The sequence below is a fragment of the Myiozetetes cayanensis genome, unplaced genomic scaffold, assembly GCF_022539395.1.
Source record: "Myiozetetes cayanensis isolate MyiCay16 unplaced genomic scaffold, myiCay2020 scf5-8, whole genome shotgun sequence".
Classification (NCBI taxonomy): domain Eukaryota; kingdom Metazoa; phylum Chordata; class Aves; order Passeriformes; family Tyrannidae; genus Myiozetetes; species Myiozetetes cayanensis.
The window spans coordinates 62,194,041-62,218,072 of NW_026087742.1; the positions used below are offsets into that span (position 1 = coordinate 62,194,041).

At 38.4% G+C, this 24,032-nt stretch overlaps 1 protein-coding gene across 2 annotated transcripts; it reads left to right on the top strand.

Annotated features, from left to right (window-relative positions):
* Positions 1 to 100: 100 nt before the first annotated feature.
* On the top strand, positions 101 to 23,463 carry VPS36 (vacuolar protein sorting 36 homolog). Of its 2 annotated transcripts, none has more exons than XM_050333241.1 (14): positions 101 to 261; positions 2,019 to 2,087; positions 5,576 to 5,646; positions 7,468 to 7,582; positions 8,983 to 9,072; positions 10,342 to 10,428; positions 13,365 to 13,397; positions 13,513 to 13,590; positions 13,998 to 14,132; positions 15,025 to 15,090; positions 15,658 to 15,722; positions 16,182 to 16,266; positions 18,732 to 18,808; positions 18,892 to 23,463. In XM_050333241.1, exons 1-14 carry the CDS (start codon positions 166 to 168, stop codon positions 18,983 to 18,985), a joined length of 1,161 nt encoding a protein of 386 aa, XP_050189198.1. In that variant the 5' UTR covers positions 101 to 165; the 3' UTR covers positions 18,986 to 23,463. The 2 variants fall into 2 exon arrangements, with proteins under 2 accessions (XP_050189198.1, XP_050189199.1); XM_050333242.1 differs by having other exon boundaries at positions 151 to 234.
* The last annotated feature ends 569 nt before the right edge of the window (positions 23,464 to 24,032 follow it).

The window sequence follows — 24,032 nt, forward strand, 5'->3', positions numbered from 1 at the left end:
GGGCGCTGCCCTCCCGTGCCGCCGCGCGGTGGCGAACATGGCGGCCGCTCCCTGAGCCGCCGCCAGAGGGCGCGGGGCGGCCGCGCACGGTCCCGGCGCGTCCGGCGGCTGCGGGCGGGGAGCGGCCGCCGCGGCCCGGGGAGGCCGAGGAAGGGGAGGGCGGCCATGGACAGGTTCTCGTGGACCACCGGGCTGCTGGAGCTGGGGGAGACGCTGGTGGTCCAGCAGCGCGGCGTGCGCCTCAGCGACGGGGAGGAGAAGGTGACGGGGGCGGCCCCGCGCGGGGCCTGGCAGCGCGGCGCGGCGCAGCCCGGGCGGAGAGGAGGCCGCGGGCCCCGGGCGGCGGGGCGGCAGGGCCGTGAGTGTGGGTGGTGTCGAGCGAGGGGCGCGACACGACGGGTGTGAGGGCCTGGGCTGCGGGCGGAGCATGGGCCGGGGGTGTGGGAGGACGTTCTGCACTAGGGTCTGGCGGGGTTTGTGTCTGTGAGGAGATTGTTAGGGCGGAGTTCCACGGTCTGGGGGACTGTGCCGGTCTACAGCCGGCTGAACATGAGCCAGCAGTGTGCCCAGGTGGCCGAGAAGGCCAATGGCATCCTGGCCTGTATCAGCAATAGTGTGGCCAGCAGGACCAGGGCAGTGATTGTCCCGCTGTACTCAGCACTGGTGGGGCCACACTTCGAGTGCTGTGTCCAGTTCTTGGTCACTCAATTCAGGAAGGACATCGAAGTTCTGGGGCGTGTCCAGAGAAGGGCAGTGGACCTGATGAAGGGTCTGGAGCACAAGTGCCATGAGGAGCAGCTGAGGGAGCTGGGGTTTAGCCTGGAGAAGAGGGAGGCTCAGGGGGGACCTTTTTGCTCTTTACAACTACCTGAAAGGAGGTTGTAGCCAGGTGGGGGTTGATCTCTTCTTCCAGGTAACTAGTGATAGGACGAGAGGACATATCCTTCAGCTGCACCAGGGGAGGTTTAGGTTAGACATTAGGAGGAGTTTCTTCACAGAAAGGGTGATTAAACATTGGAGTGATGGTGCAGCCACTGTCCCTGCAGGTGTTCAAGGAAAGACTGGATGTGGCACTCAGTGCCATGGTGTGGTTGACATGGTGGTTTTGGGTCATAGGTTGACCTCGATGATCTCAGAGATCTTTCCCAACCTAACTCATTCTGTGATTCTGTGAGAAAGGCCTTGGACAGTGTGTGCCACGTGGACGGAGGGTTGGGAGCCCCATGGGGTGTGCTGGCATCGCTGTCACGAAGCGCTGTCCACTGCTCGAGCTGTCAGGGCCGAGCCTTCCCCATGTTGCCCTACACAGCGACTTGAGCTCTTACTTTGGTGTCATGTACTGGGCGTGACGCAGAATTCACACTGGAGTTGTCCTGGTAGCTGTAAAATGCACTGGTGCTCTGGTCATCAAGGGTGCTGACACTTCACTTGTCTGAGCCAGCCTGCTTATTGCTTCATTTTACTGCTGGACTGACTCTTGTTCTCTCCATTTTTCTACACCACAGTAATTGCATGCACTCATAGAAAGCTGTAAAAGTGTGCATCAGATTTTACAAGTAGGAAGCAATTTGCTACCGCAGATTTTCCATGTACTGTTTGCTGTCTGATAAATAAAGAGCTTTTCAACAGTAACATGGATAGAAGAAATACTCCTGTGTGATAGAATGGAAGATTTCAAACTATGTGTAGCATCTTCTTAGTAGGTTGTTTTACTTTAAATGTTTGTGTATCTTGCACAGTATATGGAGGGAGGATCCCTTAGGATTTCTGGGGGGCAAAGTTTATACCCATTAAAAAGGAAGTTTGTGTATATCCATCTAATCCCTTTATACTTATTTTCTCCATTGTTTCCTAAACTTCATGTATTTTGATTTCTGAAAAAAGGGGAATGTTCTCAAAATATTGGCTTGTTGACTCTGATTGCTATGTCCGTGGTAAGGTGTAATGTTTCCAAGATCAGTATTTATGCAACTTACCAGTTAAATTTGTTGTTGATCTGTATTATTTTTCTGGTTTAGGTGAAATTTGATAGTGGAGTGTTACTGCTTAGCACACACAGACTAATCTGGAGGGATCAGAAGAATCATGTAAGTCCTACTTTTGTCTCCTGTTTGTCATTCAGCTGTAAATTCCATCATAAACAACAAGTAGCTTGCAATGAAAAGACTGCACACAGAGAGGAGATTTTTCCTTCCTTTGTGCATCTTTTCTTTTACAAGTATAGTCAATTTTTTTGCTCACAGTGGAAAGAAAATTATGTGGAGGAAAGTTCTTTGACCCAGTTTCTGCTTTAATAAAATACCCATGCAGAGATGAGGAGGGATGTGAACAAATCCTATAAACTTTCCTTTTCTGTGGCACAAAAATAATGGAGAAAAGAGCCTAGTATCATGTACTAAAGACTTTGGTTTTGAGACTGAAGTTGAATGTGTCAGGCAGATCATAACATGAAGTTCTCTCCCATGATCCTTGTCTAGGAAGACTTTTTCTTCCTTATTGATTTCGAGTACAAGTTTCCCTGTCTTCTTCTCCCATCATATAGTCCCAGACTGTGATTTGATAATAGGATGTGTTTGATGGCAGGTCTGGCCCTCCCAACTACCTGTTCCTGTGCTGAACCATCTCTTCAGTAAGCCAGAACATTTGTCTGTACTGCTGTGGACAGTTAGTCCGAGGTTAAGTAACACTGTCAGAATTACAGTGTGGTAACATTGCTGCTGAATGCTTTGTATCATCAACCCAGAACCTGCGACTGCAGGCTGGAAGTGGGTGAGAAGAACTACAAACACATACAAAGCTCTAAACGTAGACTGTGAAACATGCATCACACTACAGGGGCAATTGAAGGAGAAGCTGAAGTCCTCAGACCAGGTTGGATTTTTCTTGTTTTGGACACGATAATGTAGAAATTTAGCTCTGGAAGCCAAAGTTTAGACAGCACATTCAGATGACATCTTTTCAAAGGCAAATTATGTTCTACTGGGCTAGTTTTGTGCAAGGGTAGCACAAGCACCTGTCACACCCGATGGCTATTCCCTACCAAGTATTCACATCCTTGATCCAAAGCAGGGAGCTACTAAGAGCTTTTTGAAGGCAGTGTCACCAAGGATGTTCTTAAATTTGGCAAAACAATATGTTTTTTTTCTCTAGGGAGTGTTTGCAGGAATAGCAGAAATATTTTTAGTACAAATGTCTCAAAATGTTTTAAGAGCTGTTGCCCAGGGTGGGGTTACTGTTCCACAAGTCAGGGGTTGATTGTCCGGTCTGTGAGCTGGTCTGTATAAATTAACTGTGCTTTTTGCACAGTCCGCATGAGTTTGTGCTAAGCTGTGTGTTAATCACTTCTTATTTCTTCATCAGCATCTCTTTTTGAGAGGTGACCATGTACTGCCATAGGCACTGCTTCTTGTCTTCTCACTTGGACTTCTTCCTTGTTTGAAGTAACATTAGGCATGATGACTTCAGCAGCTCTTAGAACTGACCATATCTGTATTCTCTCCTTTCCAATAAAAGGATGACATCTGTCTCTTTTTCTCAACTTCTCCCTCTGCTCCTAGGCTACATGATTTCCTGTACTCTTTCAAGATCATTGAATTTCCTAAATCAGCAGAGGAGACCCCTGAAGAATAAGGGAAAAAAAAATTATTTTACCTACTTTAACTCAGGAAAGATTTTGACAAGCTCCAGGCCAGATTAACAAAAGGGGCAAAAACATGTCCTGGAGACTGGCAAAATTTACCCACTTCTGATTACGGAGATGTAATTAACTTTGTTAGTGTGGTAAATAAAATTGACTCATTTTTGCACTCTTTTGACTGAAACATGGGGAGCACAGTGCCCTTTTATTTTCATGGTGAGTTGTTGCCTAAGCTCAGCTGTGGTGTAACATCAGACTTAGAAACCGTAGCTAGCTTACCTGCAATAAACTTGAAGAGAGAGTCCCCTTCTATTGTGTCAGCAAACTTTAATAATAAATGGGGCACTTGTCGTTAGGTGAACATAGCAAACCTTCTTACAGCCGCAGATAGCTGTGTTTTACAGGTGCTGTTTTTATATACCATCCGCCTTGAACAGGATAGAAAATACAGTGATTTAAAAAATAAAAAAAAAATTGAATTCTGTAATGTTTGTCACATAGGTATATTTTGTACGTTTTCAGTGATAAAGTCATACATAATGTGAGCATGAGACATTAGAAAAAAATTTCCAAATAAACACACAGCATTTTTAATACATTTCTATTTCTGTATTCCTTTGTCTAGTTCTCTCATGAGGAAGGAGTCATTGTAAGCCATTGTACTTAAAATGAGTTCATAACTTTCTAGATGTGAACTAAATGAATCAATCACTTTGACAGTGCACATGCTGTATATAGTTGAACTCTTCTGTTGTTTTCAAACCTTTTTTATAATAGAAGTATCATATCGTGTGACTTTAAGGTATCCAGAACTTTGTGGGTATTTTACAAACAGTAACTGTTCTACATAATGGCTGTAGAAACTGGAGCCACAGAAGAATCTAGGTAGCTTGCATGAAGAGTTTTTAAGAACAGGAAGTACAACCCATGTTTTTTGCCAGTAAGAGATCTACATATTAGTTGGAGTTCCTTCATGTACACTTTTCTGATCTCCAGTTTAATGGGTATTTAATTATTCCATGTAAAGAAGAACAATTTTGGTAGGAGAGGTTGAGAGGGCTCTCTAACAGTGTTCACTGTAGAGTGGTGCTAGGCACACCCTCATGGCAGGTGGAAAAGAGAGGTCCAAAGAGGGAATGCCACCTGTGTTTCCTTTATTCTCTGTGACTGTGTCACTCACCAAGCTGTTGTGTGGAAAATGATGGTCACCAAAGGATGTTCACAAAAACAAGACCAGGCACCTAATTAGATGCTTTGAATCATTCCCTTAGCAATTTCTGTCTCAGATACATGTTTTAGCTTGGGGTATCTTAGTCTCCTACAGATGGATACCATCTTGTTTCTTGCTCTTCTTTGTTTTGTCTAAAGCACAGTCCAGTAAATGTTTGTTGAAATGCATCGAGTGCTGGATTCGGTCCTTCGGTGTAGGATAGATGGAAAAATTTCTATTGCACTGAGACAATAGTCTTGTGTTTTGGAGATTCAAACAGGCTGCTGGTTTGGGATATTGTTTTAGCTCCCAAATAAAATCAGTGCAAAAATGTTAAGAACCTATGGGTATTGTGCACCTACACAGATGAGCTGCAGTAGTGTGTCAGTTTTAGTGTTTAAATTTTGAACTTGGAAATCTAACAAATCTTTAGATCTTAGTCCACTTATGAATCTACTTTAGGTTTTTAAACACATTGACACTTAAATTTATTGGTTGTTTTTTTAATTAACTAGAACTCAGTTTCAGTTTTGTGTTATTTTTCTACATATATTTCTCTTTAATAGATTGTTTCTATTGTTACCATCAGATTTCATATGGACTGCCTCAGGCAGCACCTGTAGAAATCCGTACTGTTTGGGAAATGGGGAAGGTGAACACCTGCGTTTAGAGAATGAGTAGTCATGATATAGCTTTAATTTCACTTATGCTTGTGTTGTTTGTTCCAGGAGTGCTGCATTGCTGTACCTCTATCTCAGATCGTATTTATTGAAGAGCAATCATCCGGGATAGGAAAAAGGTAAGGTGGTGGTCACAGTCCTTTTCAGATGAATACTTTGCACATGCATATCATATGAGGTACCCAATATTATATATTAATTCATGGTAGATTCCATTTGCGATCTAAGTTTCCAGATTGACAGCCACAAGGATCTGCTCATTTGAGGTCAGATGCGTAAGAGAGTCGTGACAAAGCATTGTTTGATGTGATTTGTTAAGATAACTGTCTTGTAATCACGAGCAGGTATATGTTTTAGCATGTCATTATTATTTGATTAGTCATAAATGACAACAGTGATTTTGCTGGATCTAGATTGAAAGCTAAGTCTTTTGTGCCACGGGAGTCTTTGGGAATAGCAACTTTGACAGATTCCATATTATATGACTTTTCATAACTGTATGATTGATTTTCAGCATGGCAATGCTAGTGATGGTTAGAAGGAACTCAAGTGTTTCCGCTAAGGGAATAACTAATTCAGTAGGTGTGTGTCTAAAGGAGTGTATAAACCAGCAGTGTGCTCAGGTGTCCAAGAAGGCCAATGGCATCCTGGCCTGTGTCAGCAATAGTGTAGCCAGCAGGGCCAGGGCAGTGAATATCTCCCTGTGCTCAGCACTAGTGAGGCCACACCTTGAATCCCGTGTTTAATTCTGAGTCCCTCACTTCAAAAAGGCATTGAGGTGCTGGAGTGTGTCCAGAGAAGGGCAGCAAAGATGGTGAAGTGTTTGGAGCACAAGTCTTACGAGGAGTGACTGAGAGAGTTGGGGTTCTTTAGCCTAGAGAAGGGACACTCAGGGGACACCTTATTACTCTCAAGTAACAAGTGACAGAACAAGGGGAAATTGCCTCAAGTTGTGTCAGGGGAGGTTTAGATTGGATATTAGGAAAAACTTCTTCACCCAAAGGGATGTCAAGCATTGGAACAGACTGCCTGGAGAAGTGGTGGAGTCACCATCCCTGGATGTACCTAAAAGATGTGCATATGTGGCTTAGGGACATGTTTGGCAGTGCTCAGTTAACAGTTGGGCTTGATGATCTTAGAGATCTTTTCCAACATAAATGATTCTATGATTCTAACTTTCACAAGAAAAAAGGGAGAAAACATTAACTGGAAAAATATATACATAGTTGCCATCTGCTTTCAGTCAGATCGGCATGCTGAGGATATCCAGAAGAAATCAGGTAATTCACTAATGCTGAAGAAGTCAAGTAAATAAGGACCAATGCAAAGAGTATCAGTAAAATGTGATGGAATGGCCGGCTTGCAGTCATGTTGTGATATGAGTCCGTTAATGTTCTTAAAATAATACTATCTGAAAGTTTGTTTTGGTGGTGTCATTTTAGACTGTTATTTCCATGCATGTTACCTTTGAATGTTGGTTTTGGACAAATTCACATACAGTGTTCACAAGTGACATATGCCAGTGGAATAGGTTAAACATAATATTGAGACCTTCTGTTTTCCTGTGGCAAAGATAGTGTATTTTGGCTTTTGACTTGCAATAACTACTGACAAATGAAATGACAACAGTCAGATTTTTCAGAAATTATCAATTGAAATTTTAAAATTTGTTATGCTTATTTCTTAAGAACTGATAGTAGGTACATTTTACATTTGTGAGATATTGCTGTTTCAGATGGTATAGCAGTTTTTATGCAAGATCTGCTTAGTCAAAATATTTAAATGTTGATGGACAAATGTAAAGCATTTGCTGATGTACTTTAGCTCTCTATATGAGATAAAGTTAATAGAGGTTTTGATTAAATTGTTAACTTTGATTGTAGAAATAATTTTTTTAGATAATCCAAAGATTTATTCTCTTTCCTTTACCTTTTTCTTAGTGCTAAAATAGTAGTTCATCTTCATCCTGCTTCTTCAAACAAAGAGCCTGGTCCATTCCAAAGCAGCAAATATTCTTACATCAAGCTTTCTTTCAAAGAACATGGGCAGATTGAGGTAAGTTTTATACCATGCAAGCCAAGCACATCAGGTGCTGGGCATGCTTTTCCCCTCTTGCTGTGTTAGTGATAATTTTCCATGATCTTTCCGTGTTTACTTTTGAGGTGGAGCTTTTTCAGTACATCCTTTTGGAAGACAAACACTACAAGTCTTCCTAATTCAATACTTTGGTTAAATGATGCAAATTGAGTTCAAAAAATGTCAAGAGCCATTCTTAGGCTTTATGCTTACTGTATTGGTTTTAGTATAATCTTATACTTCCTTTTTTAATCTAGTAGATTGAACACAGGATTTTCCAAAATGACATCTTTGAAATCTGTTAAATGTTTAACAGAGTGTTTCTGTGTAGCTACCTCTCTACTGAACAGGAATCAAAAAACTTGCTGAACACTTTTTCATTTTATGCTTTATGAATTTTTTTTTTACTTATTCCCAACCTCAAAGGCTCTGAGCATTCTAAGAAAATTTTAATATATTTTTAAAACAAATCACATCCTAAAAAACTAACAAATTACATGCTGTAAAGAAATTTCACAGTGTAAGATCCTCGTTTGAAGAGACTGAGAACTTTAACTTTGAACAATGAAAAAAGCTGTACCTGTTCACTGCAGAATATCAGATTTTTAACTCAAAGTAATTAGAAATGCCTTATAAATGCATGTGTGTGATCAGACTTACTTTCATTTCTTTGTGAACAGTTTTCAGATTGACAAGGGTAGATTTATGCATAGTTGTATAGGTGTTTTGCCTAATCATAACCGTATTTATTTTAATGTTAGTGTTGTGTCTGAAAATGAAATTTACTGTGCTTACTGGTTCCCAGCATATCAGTTACACCCCAGCTTTTCTTTACGACTTCAGAATGCTTTCCTGTGAACCTGAACAACCATAAGGATGGAATAGATTTTCTTTCTGGATATTGGTCAGTGGGATACACTTAGTGTTAAGTATTTAACTAATACCACCTTCTGGTATTAGCAATAAACAAATAAGTGTAATTGATCTGTGTGGTTGTTTTTATATTGTTGAATTAACAGATCAATAGTAATTGGATCGTTCAACTTTCCTTCCTTTGAAAAGCATGCCTTTGAGGAAACCTTGACATTTTTAACTTTAGCGTGGTTTGGAACATTCTGAATATCTGAAAGAAACATTTTACAGTAGAAGTATTTACATGAGTTGAACTAGTGACTACATGGCTCCTACTCTAATATGTATTTGAAGACTGGACATTAAGAATTTCCAGATAAAGGATGTTGTACTATGGGTATGTAGGTGTTACCACATTTTACCTTATAGTGAAGTTTATTTCATCTACCACCAGGATGCTAAAAATACCCAGAGAGGTACACTGCACAGTTGATGAAACATCTGTTGTTACTCTTTAATGTTTGCAGTTCTATAGACGGTTATCAGAAGAAATGACCCAAAGGAGATGGGAGAGCATACCTACTGGTCAAGCCATGCAAGTTAACAAGGATACACAAGTATGTGCAGAACCTCTGAGCACAATCTGTATGCAATTTCTTGTGTCCACTTCTTGCTGCCCTCCTGTAGTGCATCCAGTGTGCCTCTCTAACCAACATGATTGGCACGGGGGAATTCAGCTTTACTTGGCCTATTTCTTCACTGGCATCAATGAATTTCTCCTTTGAAGTTTTCACCTGACAGAACACAGTGACCTCTCCTGAGTTTGTTTAGACTGGAGTAGTTGATCAGACATACATACACGTAATTGTGCAAATGCAATATATCTACTTGCATATAACTTTATTTAGCATGAGACATCTAATGAAGCTGCAAGATTTTTGGTCTTAATTGCAATTTCTGGGGATTTTTTTGTGACTGAATATCAAATATATAATATGTAACTTTGAAAACTGTATATATTTGATTTAAATGAATATTCTAAAAGGACAGTTGTTACGGAAAATGTTAATTGGTTAGATTCCCCTCTTTATCTGTCTGCATACTTCTAGGTTATAAACTGATAAACATGTAGATGTTGTTTTTCTATATGAACATGTTGCATATAAGAACATACAGTACTGTGTGAATGGAGTAAAATGATTTAAAAATTACTCAACATGAAATCCCTCTTGTGCTCCTTGGCAAATGTAGTACCTATAAGCACCATTGCATTTGGACTAATGGGAAAACCTGTACCCTTCATGAAGAATCTAATGAAAATTAGGACCTCTTGTTCTTAGGTCATAACAGCTCATAAACACCAGTGCTAAGCCTTGCAGTCAGAGATTTGAGGGCTGGCACCACTGCCATTTAGGTACCAGCCCTTATAAAACACATTTGGCATCTAGTAGAAGTTTCACCAATCATCTCCATGCTGATACTTCTCAGCAAGGTAAATTAGACTGCACTTGGCATTACATAATATAGATTAGATACACTCAGGCATTTCCACAGCTCTAGTAATGCGTGTTCACATGGACTTGGGAGGCTACAGTTGAGATGAGTGGGAATACTCTGTCTGGATCAGGCTATTAATTTCTTCATATTAATAGCTTCAATATAATAATGTAATTTTCTGTCTCATATAGCAAATTCATACATGTTTCACACTTTTTTTTCTTTTTTTTTTACTCTGGTTTAAAAAATACTGTTGAGAAATGTATGAAATACATGTATGAATTATATCTACTCTTTGGGGGAACATTTCCTGTTCCTCTAATTTTCACAGTGAGGCAGATGAGAAAACTTAACGTTTCCTATTTTGATTCTTTCTTCTTTTTTTTTAGGCAGGAAGAATAAGGGCTGTAGGAATTGTAGGGATTGAAAGGAAATTAGAGGAAAAAAGAAAAGAGACTGACAAAAACATTTCCGAGGTAGGTACTTCTGAAGTTTCAAGGTCAGCCACCTGTCTGAACCACTTACATTCATTCACATTTTCTTTTAGGGGCAGGAGCATCTGAGACTATTTATTTTTTTTTTGTTGAGAAGTCTGAATTGATTGAGTGTACTTATTTTGTTTAACTGACTTGTCAATATATGTAAAGGTACTTAACTTAAACAGTTCCTTTCAAGAAGACTGTTCTTTGAAACTAAGTGTGTCTATTTATAAAATTAATTTTGTTAGAATTTAAAATCTGAGTTCATGTCCAGAAAGAGTCTGTTACGTCCGGGGGGGGTTCTTTAGTTTTGTATTTTTTTAACACTAATTTTGGTTCCAGTTGAGAATTATTAAGAATATGCTGGTCCAAGCATAACTGTGGTGAAGTTAGGCTTTCATCTTATAAATAGTAATTTTTAAAAAAGTTAGATTTAGGGTTATGATTACAGTAAAATGATTTGCAGTCCAGGCATTGACAAGACGTTACAAGTATATTTTGCAAAACACCTGGGCTAGATAGAGACCATCCTTTTCCCTAGAAACAACACAATGGTTGAATTTCAAATATCAATACTGATGGACAACAGAGATGTTTAATTTCTTCATATATACCTGAGAGCAATATCCTCAAAAACAGTCTGATTCTGCTTGGCAGAGTTTAATACAGAAGTACTCATAAACTATATGCAACAGACGTGTTCTTGTGGCAAAGCTTTATGGGATTCAATGTTCCATGAGAAAAAGGCCATTCCCTGCTGTAATACATAAGAAAATGATTTTACCTTTGCAGGCCACGTGCTGTTTCCAATACTGGTAGCATTAAACTTTTTTGCTTTCTGTCTGTGAGGAATGTAATGAATGAAGTTTTGTGTAGTTCAAAAGGTATTGTGGTTACATGCGTGTGTATATAGTTCAAAAGGTATTGTCTGCTTATTTTTTCCTTTAGTAGCTTTGTCAAAGACTAAAAGAAATCCATTTGTATGTGTTGTATGAACAGAGGAAAACCGTGACTTGTAAAATCCTGCCTTCCTCCAGCTTTAAATGTTATAAATGACTTAATTTAAAAAATGGTGCCCTGGCTTCCAGGAAAAGGCTTCCTGCATCTGCTGTTCAGTGCTGATAAGAATCCAGTTCTTTAGCCTTTTGTTTATCTGAGGAAGTTCCTGTTAGGTGTGTGCACATTTCCCTTTGTTTCCAGGCCTGCCCTTGGTGAGTCAGGCAGAGGAGGAGTTAGACACAGCCATGCTGTTTATTTAGCTAAATCAAGGGTTCTTTTGATGAATGATGTTTTCATGCAGGTATAGAGATTAGAAATAAGATGGGAAAAGCCTTGGTAGAAAACTTATTTTTGATACCATTTACAAGTACAGTAGAAGGATGTTGATTTACACTAGAGATTGGGAAATCTATTGTAAATTATTGAATTTGGCAGATTAGGGAGTGAAGAAACACTCCAAAGAGAAGCTCTTGTTCTCATAGAGGTAAATTACTGTTCTACGGTGGTATATTTTCTTTTCTGCCCTTTAACCTAGGTTTGTTCCATTAAACTTTGGACATCTAACTTAGGTACCAAGTCTTAAGAGGCTGAACTTCTCCAGTCAGTGGAGAAACACTGGCACCATTAGGAGGTGTTCAGATCAAAAGCAAACCCTGTCCCTTCCTAGAAGCATCTCCTTTTCTTCTTTGCATATTCGATCTCAGACCAATAAGCTTTTAAGTAAGGCACCTAAATGCAGATGGGAACGATTGAGTCTTCCTGCAAAAATACTGCTAAAATGTGTCTTTCTAGTGGGGGATTAGTCAGAAGAAGCCAGAAATCACATGGAAGCAGTGACTAGGAGATGTAGGCTATATATATATATATATGGTCATTTGACATATTCTAACTGAACAACCTTCTTTTCTTGTGGCTGGAGGGTTTGGTGCTGCCATCAGGCAAAGTTGAGCTGAAAAGGTTCAGGAATTTTTCTCACAGTTGTTCAAAAAAGGTTGTTCGAAAAGTCGACCACCTGGACACGTTGTCATATATGTGAGAGAAGCGAGTGGGGATGCTGAATGTGTGTTGATGAGGATGAGAGAGTAGAGAGTTGCTTGTTAATACAGGTACATTCATGGAGTTGTTAGCTCTTTCTTTTTTTTTTTTTTAAACATTAATTTTTTTAAAGCTAGTTGAGTTTTCATTACTAAGTTTTGAATTTCAGTATACTTTCAGCTATTTTTAAAATATGTTTTATTTAAGCCTAAAATACTGCTTGTGTTGTTGTTGTTGTTGAAGTTGTATTTGAGACCATAGCAGTTTATGGTGATTCTTAAATGAAGAGATGTTGCCACATGTTTTCAGAGGTTTTGTCCCTTCAGTTAAGCATACACATGAAAACATATACCCTCTTCCTTGCTCACTTGAAGTGACTGTTTCTTATTAACTTAGTAACATCTACTGATTGAAGTAAAATTGTCTTGTCTGGAGGAGTACATCTGTATATTTACATCTGGCTTGCTGCTGGCCAGAAACAATAGATCTCCTTGAGTGAGAGTTACCTGGTGGAAGAAAACCTGCCATCACCACCAAGAAACCCTTCCCCAGCTTATAGGAGAGCATAATAAACTTCAAGAGTTTAATCTTTTCTCAGTATCTCATTGTTCCTTCCTATTGTGGACTTCATAAGTCATATTGAACTACTGTTTACACACTGGAAAAGTGTGCAATTGTTTGATTCTCGTCTTCGTTCTCTGTTGTTTGTGTGTATTTTAGTTAAAAGACCTGATATAAAATAGATGTGTAAACAAATTATATACGATGTATCATATTGTAACATGTTAACCTAAAGGGATAGCAGCTCTTAAGAACAGCTTGGATAGGTGTACAGTGGCAGCTCCCTGTATCCATGAAGGTGAATTACACTGATCTGCATTGTCTGCTTTTTTTTTCAGGCTTTTGAGGATCTTAGCAAACTAATGGAGAAGGTATGTATGGCATGTGTCACTTGTCCAAGTAGACTTCTGCTTGTTTTCTCAGTTTCAAGCGTGCTTTTCTCTGTTGATCTGAAAGTTGACTTAATCTATGTGTCTTTCTTGATAGGCTAAGGAAATGGTGGAGTTATCCAAGTCAATAGCTAATAAGATTAAAGAAAAACAAGGTGACATCACTGAGGATGAGGTAAATGAATTTTGTTTTTAAAGTGAACAGAAATGTGCCTATGAAAAGCAAAAAGCTATCCATTTAATGCATGTAATGTTAATAAAGACCACTTCCTGGTTGGTTTCTTTTTGTTTTGGTCCCTTACAGAATTTATTTGTTTAGTGTTAATTTTTCCTTTAATGCTTCTTAAAGCAAGGATTTTACTGATTTTGTATATTTTTTTTCTATTTTTTGACCTCTGCTGGTCAAAAAAAAATTGTGTTAAGTCTTGCCTTCTCTTTGTTAGCAATTTACTTTTTTGATAGTAAATTTAAGGATTTATTCGCTAAAACTGCCTTATAGTAATAAAACCAAAGACTTTTAAAACCCAGAATCATTCACTAGCTGATGTACTTGTAAATTTATTTATTTGTTTGCTCTTCTAGACTATTAGGTTCAAGTCCTATCTCCTGAGTATGGGTATAGCTAATCCAGTTACTAGGGAAACATATGGATCTGGTACACAGTACCACATGCAACTGGCAAAGCAACTAGCTGGAATACTGCAGACACCATTAGAGGTAAAGTACCTCATTTTGCACCAGCATTTTCTCTGTGTTGCTGAATTTCAGTGTAAGCATGTTTTGGCTGTAGTGCTGTGCCTCTTTTTAAAGTCTCGGATCTTGCAGCACAGCCTCATATTCAATGTATATGGGAGGTATATATATCCTCTTTTTGAATATGAAAGTTTAAATATAAGTAAGGATTTTGCAAAATTCTTCTATTTACAAAATATCAATGAGACTTGGAAAATTGTACAAGTAATCTTTCTTCTATTTGAACAACCCTGCATTTGAACAGCCTTGCTGCAGAATATAATGTTTTTAAAATAAAGTGAAATGACACTGACTGAAAATACAAGTAATACATCTTTAAACTGCTTAACATTTACATATTTTGCAAATATAGGACAGAATTATTAAGTAGATTACCTGCCCTTAGTAATATATCCTGGTTTAATTTATCTGAAGTTATTACAGAATTCAGGATTCTCACCAAAAAGTTAGATTTCATGTTGCAACTTATAAGGCTGTGTTCCTACTGAAAAGCGTACATATTACAGTACTTTTGTGAAAACTATGTGCTGCCTGCTATGATCAGAATGGAAACTGAGTTTGTTTGAAAAGTAAAAACGATAAACTGATTGATTTACATATTGAAATTCCTTGTTCCTGTTTCATACATTTTTTCTTTGCTTTAAAATCAAAGTAATTCACAGTGTTTGAGTGTAGCGTTACTGTTTTCTACTTTAAACTGATTAGCTAAAGATGCAATTTACCTCTTTAGTTTTCTCCAGTCAGGCCCATCACACAGCTCCTCTGTTTTACCTGTTTAATCAAGTCACATGCAACTAGACATCCTGTGTTCACTGGGTTAATGCTTTTGCTCTTACCAGTCTTGTGCTTAACACAGGAGCAAGGAGGGATCATGTCGCTCACAGAAGTGTACTGTCTGGTGAATCGAGCGCGAGGGTTAGAGGTGAGAAACTGCTCATATTGTTAAATATTTTATAAAATGTACTTAAGTTATAAGGTAATTAAAGAAAAAGGGTAAAAATGTTCCTTAGCAGTTGCTCATTCTACCTGTCTAACAGCAAGAAGTGATCAGCCCTTTATTAAAATTAGTCTGGTTTTACCTTTTTCCTTTCTTCTTCTTCCATGTATTATTTATGTATCCTTTACGAGTTGTGATAATGTGTGCTGCTTTTTGTAATACCATGTAAAAGGAAAAATCCATCCTTATCTGAAAATAAAACTTAAAGGACAGAAACTACTAAAGAATGGTGAATGTTTTGGGTTTCTTTTTAAAAAATACAACAATTCTTTCTGTAAAGAAGGCAAAAGGATTATTATAGAACACATAATAAAGGAACAGAGAGCAGCATAGAAGCCAAGAAAATAGACTGCACAAAAGAAAGGAAGAAAATTAACAATAAGTGTAGCCTGGTGTATTTTATAGCTGTAGTTATTGAAACTGTTTGTTTTGGTGTTGTATTATGTACCTGAAATGCAAGCTGTGAATAAATATGTTTTACTATTTTAATAGTTGCTGTCACCAGAAGATTTAGTAAATGCTTGTAAAATGCTGGAATCACTGAAATTGCCAATAAGGTAAGAGCTTTACAGATTTATTTATGAAACATGGCACTTACAGGTCAGACCATGATGATTTAGTATTTTACCTCTTAAACAACAACAAAAATCTACTACAAAGGCATTCTTTGCTTAAAGGATGCTGCTGTATGTGCCAATATCCACTCTACATGAAAATACTAGTTTTTAGCTATGGTTCACTTTGCTAGGAAGACTTTTTTTTTTTTTACTTCAAATACAGTTTTTTCAGACTGGGAAAAGGGTTTAACCAAGACCATACATATACTCTGCTCTTTTCAGTCTCTTTAGCTTTTGAAGATGCTATTAAGCTTAAGTTCATTTTAGAGCGTTTGTTTGGGGGCTTTTGAATTTTTTCCCCTCTTGTAATGTGGTTATAGCTGTGGATGCCTTAGAAATGTGACCATAGGTGATGTGCATGGGGTTTTTAGTTACTTTGCTTCTCTTTTTTGATTTTAGGCTTCGGATATTTGACAGTGGTGTGATGGTGATTGAACTCCAGTCTCATAATGAAGAGGAAATGGTAGCTTCTGCTTTAGAAACAGTAAGTGCACTTCATTTCCTTCAGTGTTCTGACCATACAAGGGAAAATTAAACACATCAGGTACAAAAACTTGAGGTACGGGATTTCCTTTTGAGGTTTTGAAATACAAAATATTCCACTTCCATATCTTCTAGAGTAATACTTAAATAGCACTTCTCATCTTCAAAGTTCTGTGCAGGCAATAACTACTCATTGCTTTCTCTTTAAGGAATAAATCACTTTTCCATCTCTTCTCAAACTTTATTAACCTAAAACCTTCCTCCAGATCTTTTGTGCTGTAGGATTAAATTTGTGGCAGGTATTAAGCACCTAATTTAACAGAAGCCCATTTTAAACACTGAACATGATGTGCTTGAAGGCAGTGGAAGCAGCTCTTAAAGGTTGATACAGGTAGTAGTTTGGTTTGGCTTTATTTCATAAAACAGTGCTTCGTATGTGTAACATCTTGTACTGAGTTTGCTGCAGTGATGAGCACTCGGAGAATATTGTGTGTAAAATTAAGCTAGCTTCATCAGGAAAAAAATTGTATAAATTGCTCAGTGTCATAAACCTTTGTGGTCTTGCTGTCTCTGGATGCTTTAAAGTCCTGTTATCCCATTATTTGATGCATTTTTCTATGTCTTTTTCAGTGGAATGTAATTTCTTGATTTTCACACACTTGAGAAAAGGCAAATTCAGTGTATCTCAGGTTAAACATTAAAGTCAAAGAGGGCTTTTTCTTAGGCAGTAGAGAAAAAGTAGAGCTATCACAGACAGCTTCTCACTTGACACGAGGTAGACTCTTCAGTGCATTTTCCATGATTTGTTACCGTATAGCTTTCACTCATCAAAAAGATTTTTAGATAAATGTATTTAGATAACGATTTAGATAAGAGAAATGCATATTCCAATCTAAAAGATTCCATTCTAAGATTATCAAAACTAAAATGCTTAAATCTTTCAATATATGTTAATATTTTCAGTTTATTTTCTTATACTTGCAGAAAAATACCTACTCCATTTTAGAGGGTTTTTTCTGATTGGTTTCTAAATATTTGTTGCCTTCAGTAAGAGTACTTATCTCTCTGAAAGGAAAGGAAAGGAAAAACCTTTCTTGATAACAGAGGAGGTTAACTGGAAAAAGTAACAGATGGTGGATTTATTACCAAAGTGCCTTTTTTCTGATATTTTCATACTGTGAGACTTTGGCTCCATAGAAAAATGTAAGGGAGAGGCTTCAAATGAGGAGGACTAGCCCATAAGGGAACAGGAAGATGAGATCAGACTTGTGGCCAAAAGCACCCTGTACTTTCATGTTACTGTACATTATACATTAGGTACTGCGAAGAAGTGAAAGGTTTCAGACAGGAGAGAGATGTGATTTGAATGGCTGGTGAAGACAGGAAATGACACGGATGTCAAAGGAATCCAAAGTCACCCTTGATGAGAGTAGTGGTTTGGGAAGGAAAGATAATTAATCACTAATTGTATAGCTGACTTCCATTATTCAGATTTGATCACCTAGCTTCCTAAAATCTCATGTTAGGACTAATTTGATCTGAGTTTCTGTAAAACGACTACTGCTGAGAATGATGCACAATAGACCCCTCCCCACCCAGTTATGTGGGAAGCAGGAAATGGCAGCTACATCCAGCATTACAAGTTGGCTTGAATCTACAGCAATGTGGAAATGGAAGAATTAATTAAGTTTTGGGTAATAAAACATATTTATCTGGGAAACTGAATGCAGCAATAACTCTAGACTTCATATCTAGTATTTATCTAGCATTTCAAACATGCACATGTCCAACGTGTGTGAGGTTTCATTTTACCATGTATTAAGTAGCGTGGCTGAGACAAAGGGGCCAAACCAGTCTTTTGTATCAAGTGAATGTGATGGTGGCTTTTACTTATCCCCCTAGTATGCTGTAATATCATGTGAAGTACTAAGGTTTGGGAATTTTTCCCATAGGCAGTGGGCATACTTTAAATTTTAAACTCAAATTCTTCACTTCTACCTGAGATGACTTCAATTTCTACATTGATGACCTGCTCTAAACAGGTCTTTTATTTCTTCATTTAGGCTTTGGTGTTTGCAGAATCACTTAGCATAGATGGGCTGTGTAAATACTTATTGTAACAGTATTCTGCTGTCTGAGGTATTCTGATTTTTCCATTCATTTGGTTCCAAGGCATCTTTTAAAAAAATCCAAAGAAAAGGGTACCATACCATTTTTTTAGAGATCTAACTCTTTTCTGTGTTCCTTTTTTATGCTTGGCAATTTCCCATGGGCACAGAATAGATACTTTTAAGGGGAAATAGTCATAATTAGTTGTACTTTTTAAAAATGCAAACAAACTAATTTTCTTCATGAGGGATTTGCTACCAATTTATCACTTCTTAAGGCTAGACCTGATTCAGTAGCTGAGAGAACTTTGTTGTTCTTTTAATGCCTTAAGTTATTTGTGTATTTGGTTTTTGACAGGTATCTGAAAAGGGTTCTCTCACAGCTGATGAGTTTGCCAAGCTGGTGGGGATGTCTGTTCTCTTAGCCAAAGAAAGGTAAGTAATAATCGCTGTATTTAATACTTTAGTTACCATGTTGTCCTCAATTAATACAGCACATCTTCTTTTGCTTTCTCTAGGCTTCTTCTTGCTGAAAAGATGGGCCATCTTTGCAGAGATGATTCAGTGGAAGGCTTGAGATTCTACCCAAATTTATTTCTGACACAAAGCTAATGTCATTTGTATACAATGTTTTATGTAACAGTTGAGAGCAGAGGGCAGAATCCTTCCAAGAACTGACTTAAACATTTTATTTTGTTATCAACTGCAACAAACATGAACATTGCAATGCTTTACAGTTCTCAGGTATTTCAAGTGCTGAATCCTCTTACATGAAACTGAAAGGAAACAGAAATCACAAAGTCAGAAGCATGTCAATTGTCTCAAGCCAACTCGCTCATTTTTCACATTTTATTTGATGTGCTCTATAGTTTCTCATTTCAAGAGAAGTCAAATGAAGATTCTACGCAAGTGAAAGTGGAGAGAATATCCCTGTAGTCTTCCATGAGGGTCAGCACCCAGAAGACAGGTTACTGCATACTCCAATTTCAATTTGTTTATGTCTAGAGTAACAAAGCAGATAGATGTATCCGCAGTGATAAGAAAAGTCACTTGAGTGTGTACTGAGGGGTAAGGAACAAACCAGTGTAGAATAACCGTTTCTCCCTGAAGTGATGAACAGTTTTCTAAGAGAGGATCTTGGGGTTCTGTACTTTGATACAGAAAGAACTTGCTGCTGGAGAGATTATTGTATTTTATGTGAATCTAGAAATCACGGTGTTTATTTTGTCATATCTTATGCTAGTATTTCAGATAGAAACATTGTTAGCACAGACTTCCTCCCTTCTCTTTCCTTGCCATCTTCCTTCCTGTCAATTTATGTTGCACTTTGGGTGCCCTTTCTCTGTCCTCTCTAGCAGAGTAGAGCAGCCTCTCGACACTCTTCCAGTCTCTGTGCTTTAAGGGGCTTAGTTTTTACCTTGTACTTCTTACAAAAGATCATTTGTTTGTTTCATCAGCTGGTCACCTGTTTCAAGGAGGCAGTTCGTTTGCTTATCTCTCATTATGTGAAAATTAATATGCTTTCAGTATTGAATGGAGGAGGACGACTATCACCCTGTGCTTAATAATCACAAGGTATCATATTGTTTGGTATTCCTCACCCTGTGTTCACACTGAATGCAATTTGATAGCCTCAGTTTTCATAACTCCAGTGGAGTTGCTACACTACTTGAAGATCTGTTGTCATGATAATAACACTTAAGTGGATGTTTATGATCCACATCACCTAAATTTTTGGCATTTTGAAGAGACGATTTTTAGTAAATAACAAAATTAATTCAAGGTATGGGCAAGGACAACATATAGGTAACTGCATTGGGGTTGTAATGGCCAAATCAGAATTACAAGAAAGGACAAAGAGGTTTTTCATAAGAGCCTGAAAATATTTTCAGAACTATTTCAGTGTTACCATAGCTTAGAAATGGGTTAAGAGCCTGCCAATAAGGAGTTAAGTGCAGAGATGCCTACAGTGATGGTGCCTGGGGTTTGCAGGATGCTCATTTCGATTCAGTGAATTATGTCCTCTTGTCATGAGCAAACTTTTGTGCACTGTTCTCTTTAGGGCAGTTTTCCTCTGCTCCAGGAGGGTGTTAAAACTAATGCATTTGACACAGCTAAAGGAAGCAGTTCCACACTATTCTTACTGTGTTAACCCCTGTTATTATCTCTTTGGGAGCCTTACAGCTTGCTGCTTTTCTTCACCCTCTCCACAACCCACCAAAGGCAAGGTACACCAAGATGACACTTCTAGGGAGGGACTGAAAAATGAGAAATTCAGAAGCAAAAAGCTTTTTGTGGCAACTGTCTCTTTTGCCCGATACCAAACCTGTCATGGGAGACCAATGGTTTGTGGGCCTGAACCTCTCCCCACAAGGGGGCATGTCTTGTGCAGAAAGAATAAAACCTGTAAGAAATGCCAAGTGTAAACTCCCAGCCTCTGTTCCTCCAACCCTAAGTGTTTCATTATCTTAATTAAGCAATAATAATACAGCCTATTTAGAATAATGGTACCTTCTCAAGCTTTTCTTTCCCAAGATTTTTCCTTGATTTCTTTTGCTACAGAGAAGAAATCCATCAGGTAAATTGTATAGCTGGTTTAGAGAAAATGAGAAAATGACACATGAGAAAATGACTACTAGAAAGTAATAAAATTAAAACATTTTCTTAAACAGACTGTTCTATTGAGTTTTTTTTCTTTCTAAATATTTTAGGCAGCTTTAAAACCTTTACACATCAAAATCTTGTGGTTCCATGGGGCAGGTTTTTAAAGCACAACTAATTTTTACTGTCTTACTTTGTACTTAAAAGGGTGGAAGACAGTTTTGATTTAAGGGCAGAATTAAATGTAATGAGAATGCCCTGGATTTGTTGCTGAGTAGCCTGTGACCCATCCAAGCCAGAATAGTCAAGCTACAGATGTCTACAAAAGCACCACTTTCCTGAGGCAACCAGTCCAAGTTTGAGCCAGGCATTTCACTGGGAAGGCATTTGGCACATCTAAACGTGTTTTCCCAGCTGACATACAACAGAAATCATGTACCTGAAACCATACTGAGAGTCAGCTGTTGGGTGAGCAAGTGGAGTGACATGTTTACAGGTGTGTGGTACTGCGGTAGTACATGACGCTATCCTAAACTGTCACTGTCCAGTCCCATTTCCTAGCAGGATTCTAGAAGAGGGGGAAATGCAGGAATTGCCATTCTTACAGATGACACTAGTTTAATACAGAGGGTGCATATATGAACCTTTCCTGTGTTGATTATTCCTGGGATATTTATATCACAATATATGACCATTCCCTCATTTTGCCAGGGCTGCCCCAATACATGGTCCTTTGAACAGAAGTCTGCTCAAAAAGTGCTTGGCTTTTTATGGAGCAGTCTGGAATGATGATTATGTTTTTCATTTGAAAACATGGGCCTTTTTATATCTCTGACAGGAAAACACCCCTCAGGAATCTGTACATCTTTTCCGTTTCTCCTTTGCCTTTGTTTTCAGGAAAATTACATTAAGCCTATGGAAACACAGATCTACTCTGGACTGTATTTCTGAAGTGCAAATTTTTTTTCCTCTGGAAAGTATGCATATATGTGTATTTGGGAGTCTTCAGAAGTGTATCTTTAATAATCATTAGTGGGTGCATATTGATTAGCTAAACTCTTTGATGCTCAGTTCTTCTTACAGGACTTCTATGGTTTGTCCAAAAAGCCTGACCCTGCTTCTTCTAAAATTAGTGCAAGTATTGTCACTGAATTCACGAGGACAGTAGTGGGAGGCAGTAGGAGCCTGTTGCCAACAGTAGAGACTCTCATTTGCAGTTGGACAGTTCTTTCAAAATACACACTGAAAAGGCAGGAATGGCCAATTCAAAATTACTTGTGGATTTGATAAGAAACCACTGTTTTCTCTGGGAGGAACTCCCTCTAATGTATTTTCTGTTGAGCTAGATTGACAAATCTAACAATTACTTTGCTTCTCCCATTCTTGCAGCTCTGATTTCATCCTAATTCTCAGCCCTTTAGGCATTCATGTGAAATGCAAGACCCTGTAGCTTCAGGTCATCTTCAGCTGGGAAGACCTCAACTATCATTTTATTCTCACAAGACTGAGCTACAAGTACTCAAGCTGAGAGGGTACTCTAGACATGTCTGTTGGCAACATTCATCTGTACTTTACGGATCTACTCAAATACTTTTATTGGAGCAGAGGGCCAAGTGTCTGCCGTACCTCCCAGGTACTTGTCCTGGCCAGCAAGCTTGAGAATAATTTTTCTTTGGGGCTTAGAATTAAAGTATTATACAAATTAAAAAACCCAGCAAACAACAACATCGAAACACAAAAGTTTCAGGAGTGGCTGAGACAATTTCAGTTTCAGAAAACCCCATAGCCTGGAAGTTGGTACATGCTTGTGAGAGGTACACCTGACAGAAACCACCCTGCTTCATATCCCTGCTCCAGACCAAAGACCAGGTAGGGTTTACTGCTTTCCCACTGGACTGCAAATGCTGTGACTTTAAATTTCTACTGATGAAAGAGCACATTAAACCTTGCTCTGCCATGGTGACAGCAGAGCTGGACAGCAAGTTCAAGGTAAAAGGGGAATCGTCTCAGCACTGTTGTGATTCTAGTCCTGCTCTGACCATAAGGCTCAGACTATTTAGTTGTTTGGCATTATTTTGTCAATTCAAACTATTTTATGTACTTAAATTATCATCATAATTATTTCAGTAAGTAAGTATAGGAGGGGACTTGTAATCTAAATGCTCTTTCTCTGTATTTTTGAAGTCAACCATTTGGTCAAACAAAGTCAACCAATTGGTGCTCCTGTGCCACCTGCTTCATGCGTGCAGAACACTCAGAAACTAAAAGGCAGGACTTGTTATTTTATTCTAACCAAAAAACATTGCAGGAGGATACATGCTATGTGAAGCACTCTCTTTTAGCAAAGAACAATAAAAGCAGAACAGTTGCACAGAATACATTTGTGTCTGTGGCGGGTATGGCATTTGTACAGTGGCTATTTAGTGACTCACTTCATGTAGGTAGAATTCTTTTCAAGTGTTGCCTAAATATAACAGTATTTGACACAGTATATGAGAAACGTCTGTTCTTTCAACCAGACTCAGCAGCTGTGTGTGTGTGGCATAATTCTCCTGAGTTTCATTTTGCATTGGATGGAGGATTTGAGGTGTGTCCTTAAATTGCAAAGATATTCTGGTTTGATCCACCCATTAGATGAGAACAGCAAAACTCCCACCAACTTCAAACCCAACCTTTTGTTATGATTATCAAACATTGACTAGTTAGCAGCTCTGGAAATGGGTGTATTTGGCATGGCTGACTCTGGCAGGAAGAAAGAAGATCTTAAAAGACATTCTGCGGTAAAAATCAAAATCTTTTGGTCTTTTCAGTAGAAATACCAAACTAGACACAACTGTTGCAAAGCAACTATTTCTGATCTTTCTGCATTCCTATTGTTTTTTCCACAGTGTTTTGGGAAAGCCCAAGATAAGGATAATTCTTTTTTTCCACTGGGACTCTAATCTATTTATAGGTTACAAGGCCAGAAGAGAGTATTATAACCACCTCGCTTGACCTCTCGGGTAACAGAAGCTGTAAGACTTCCCTTGCTTGATTTGTGTTTGAAGTAGAGCTCCTC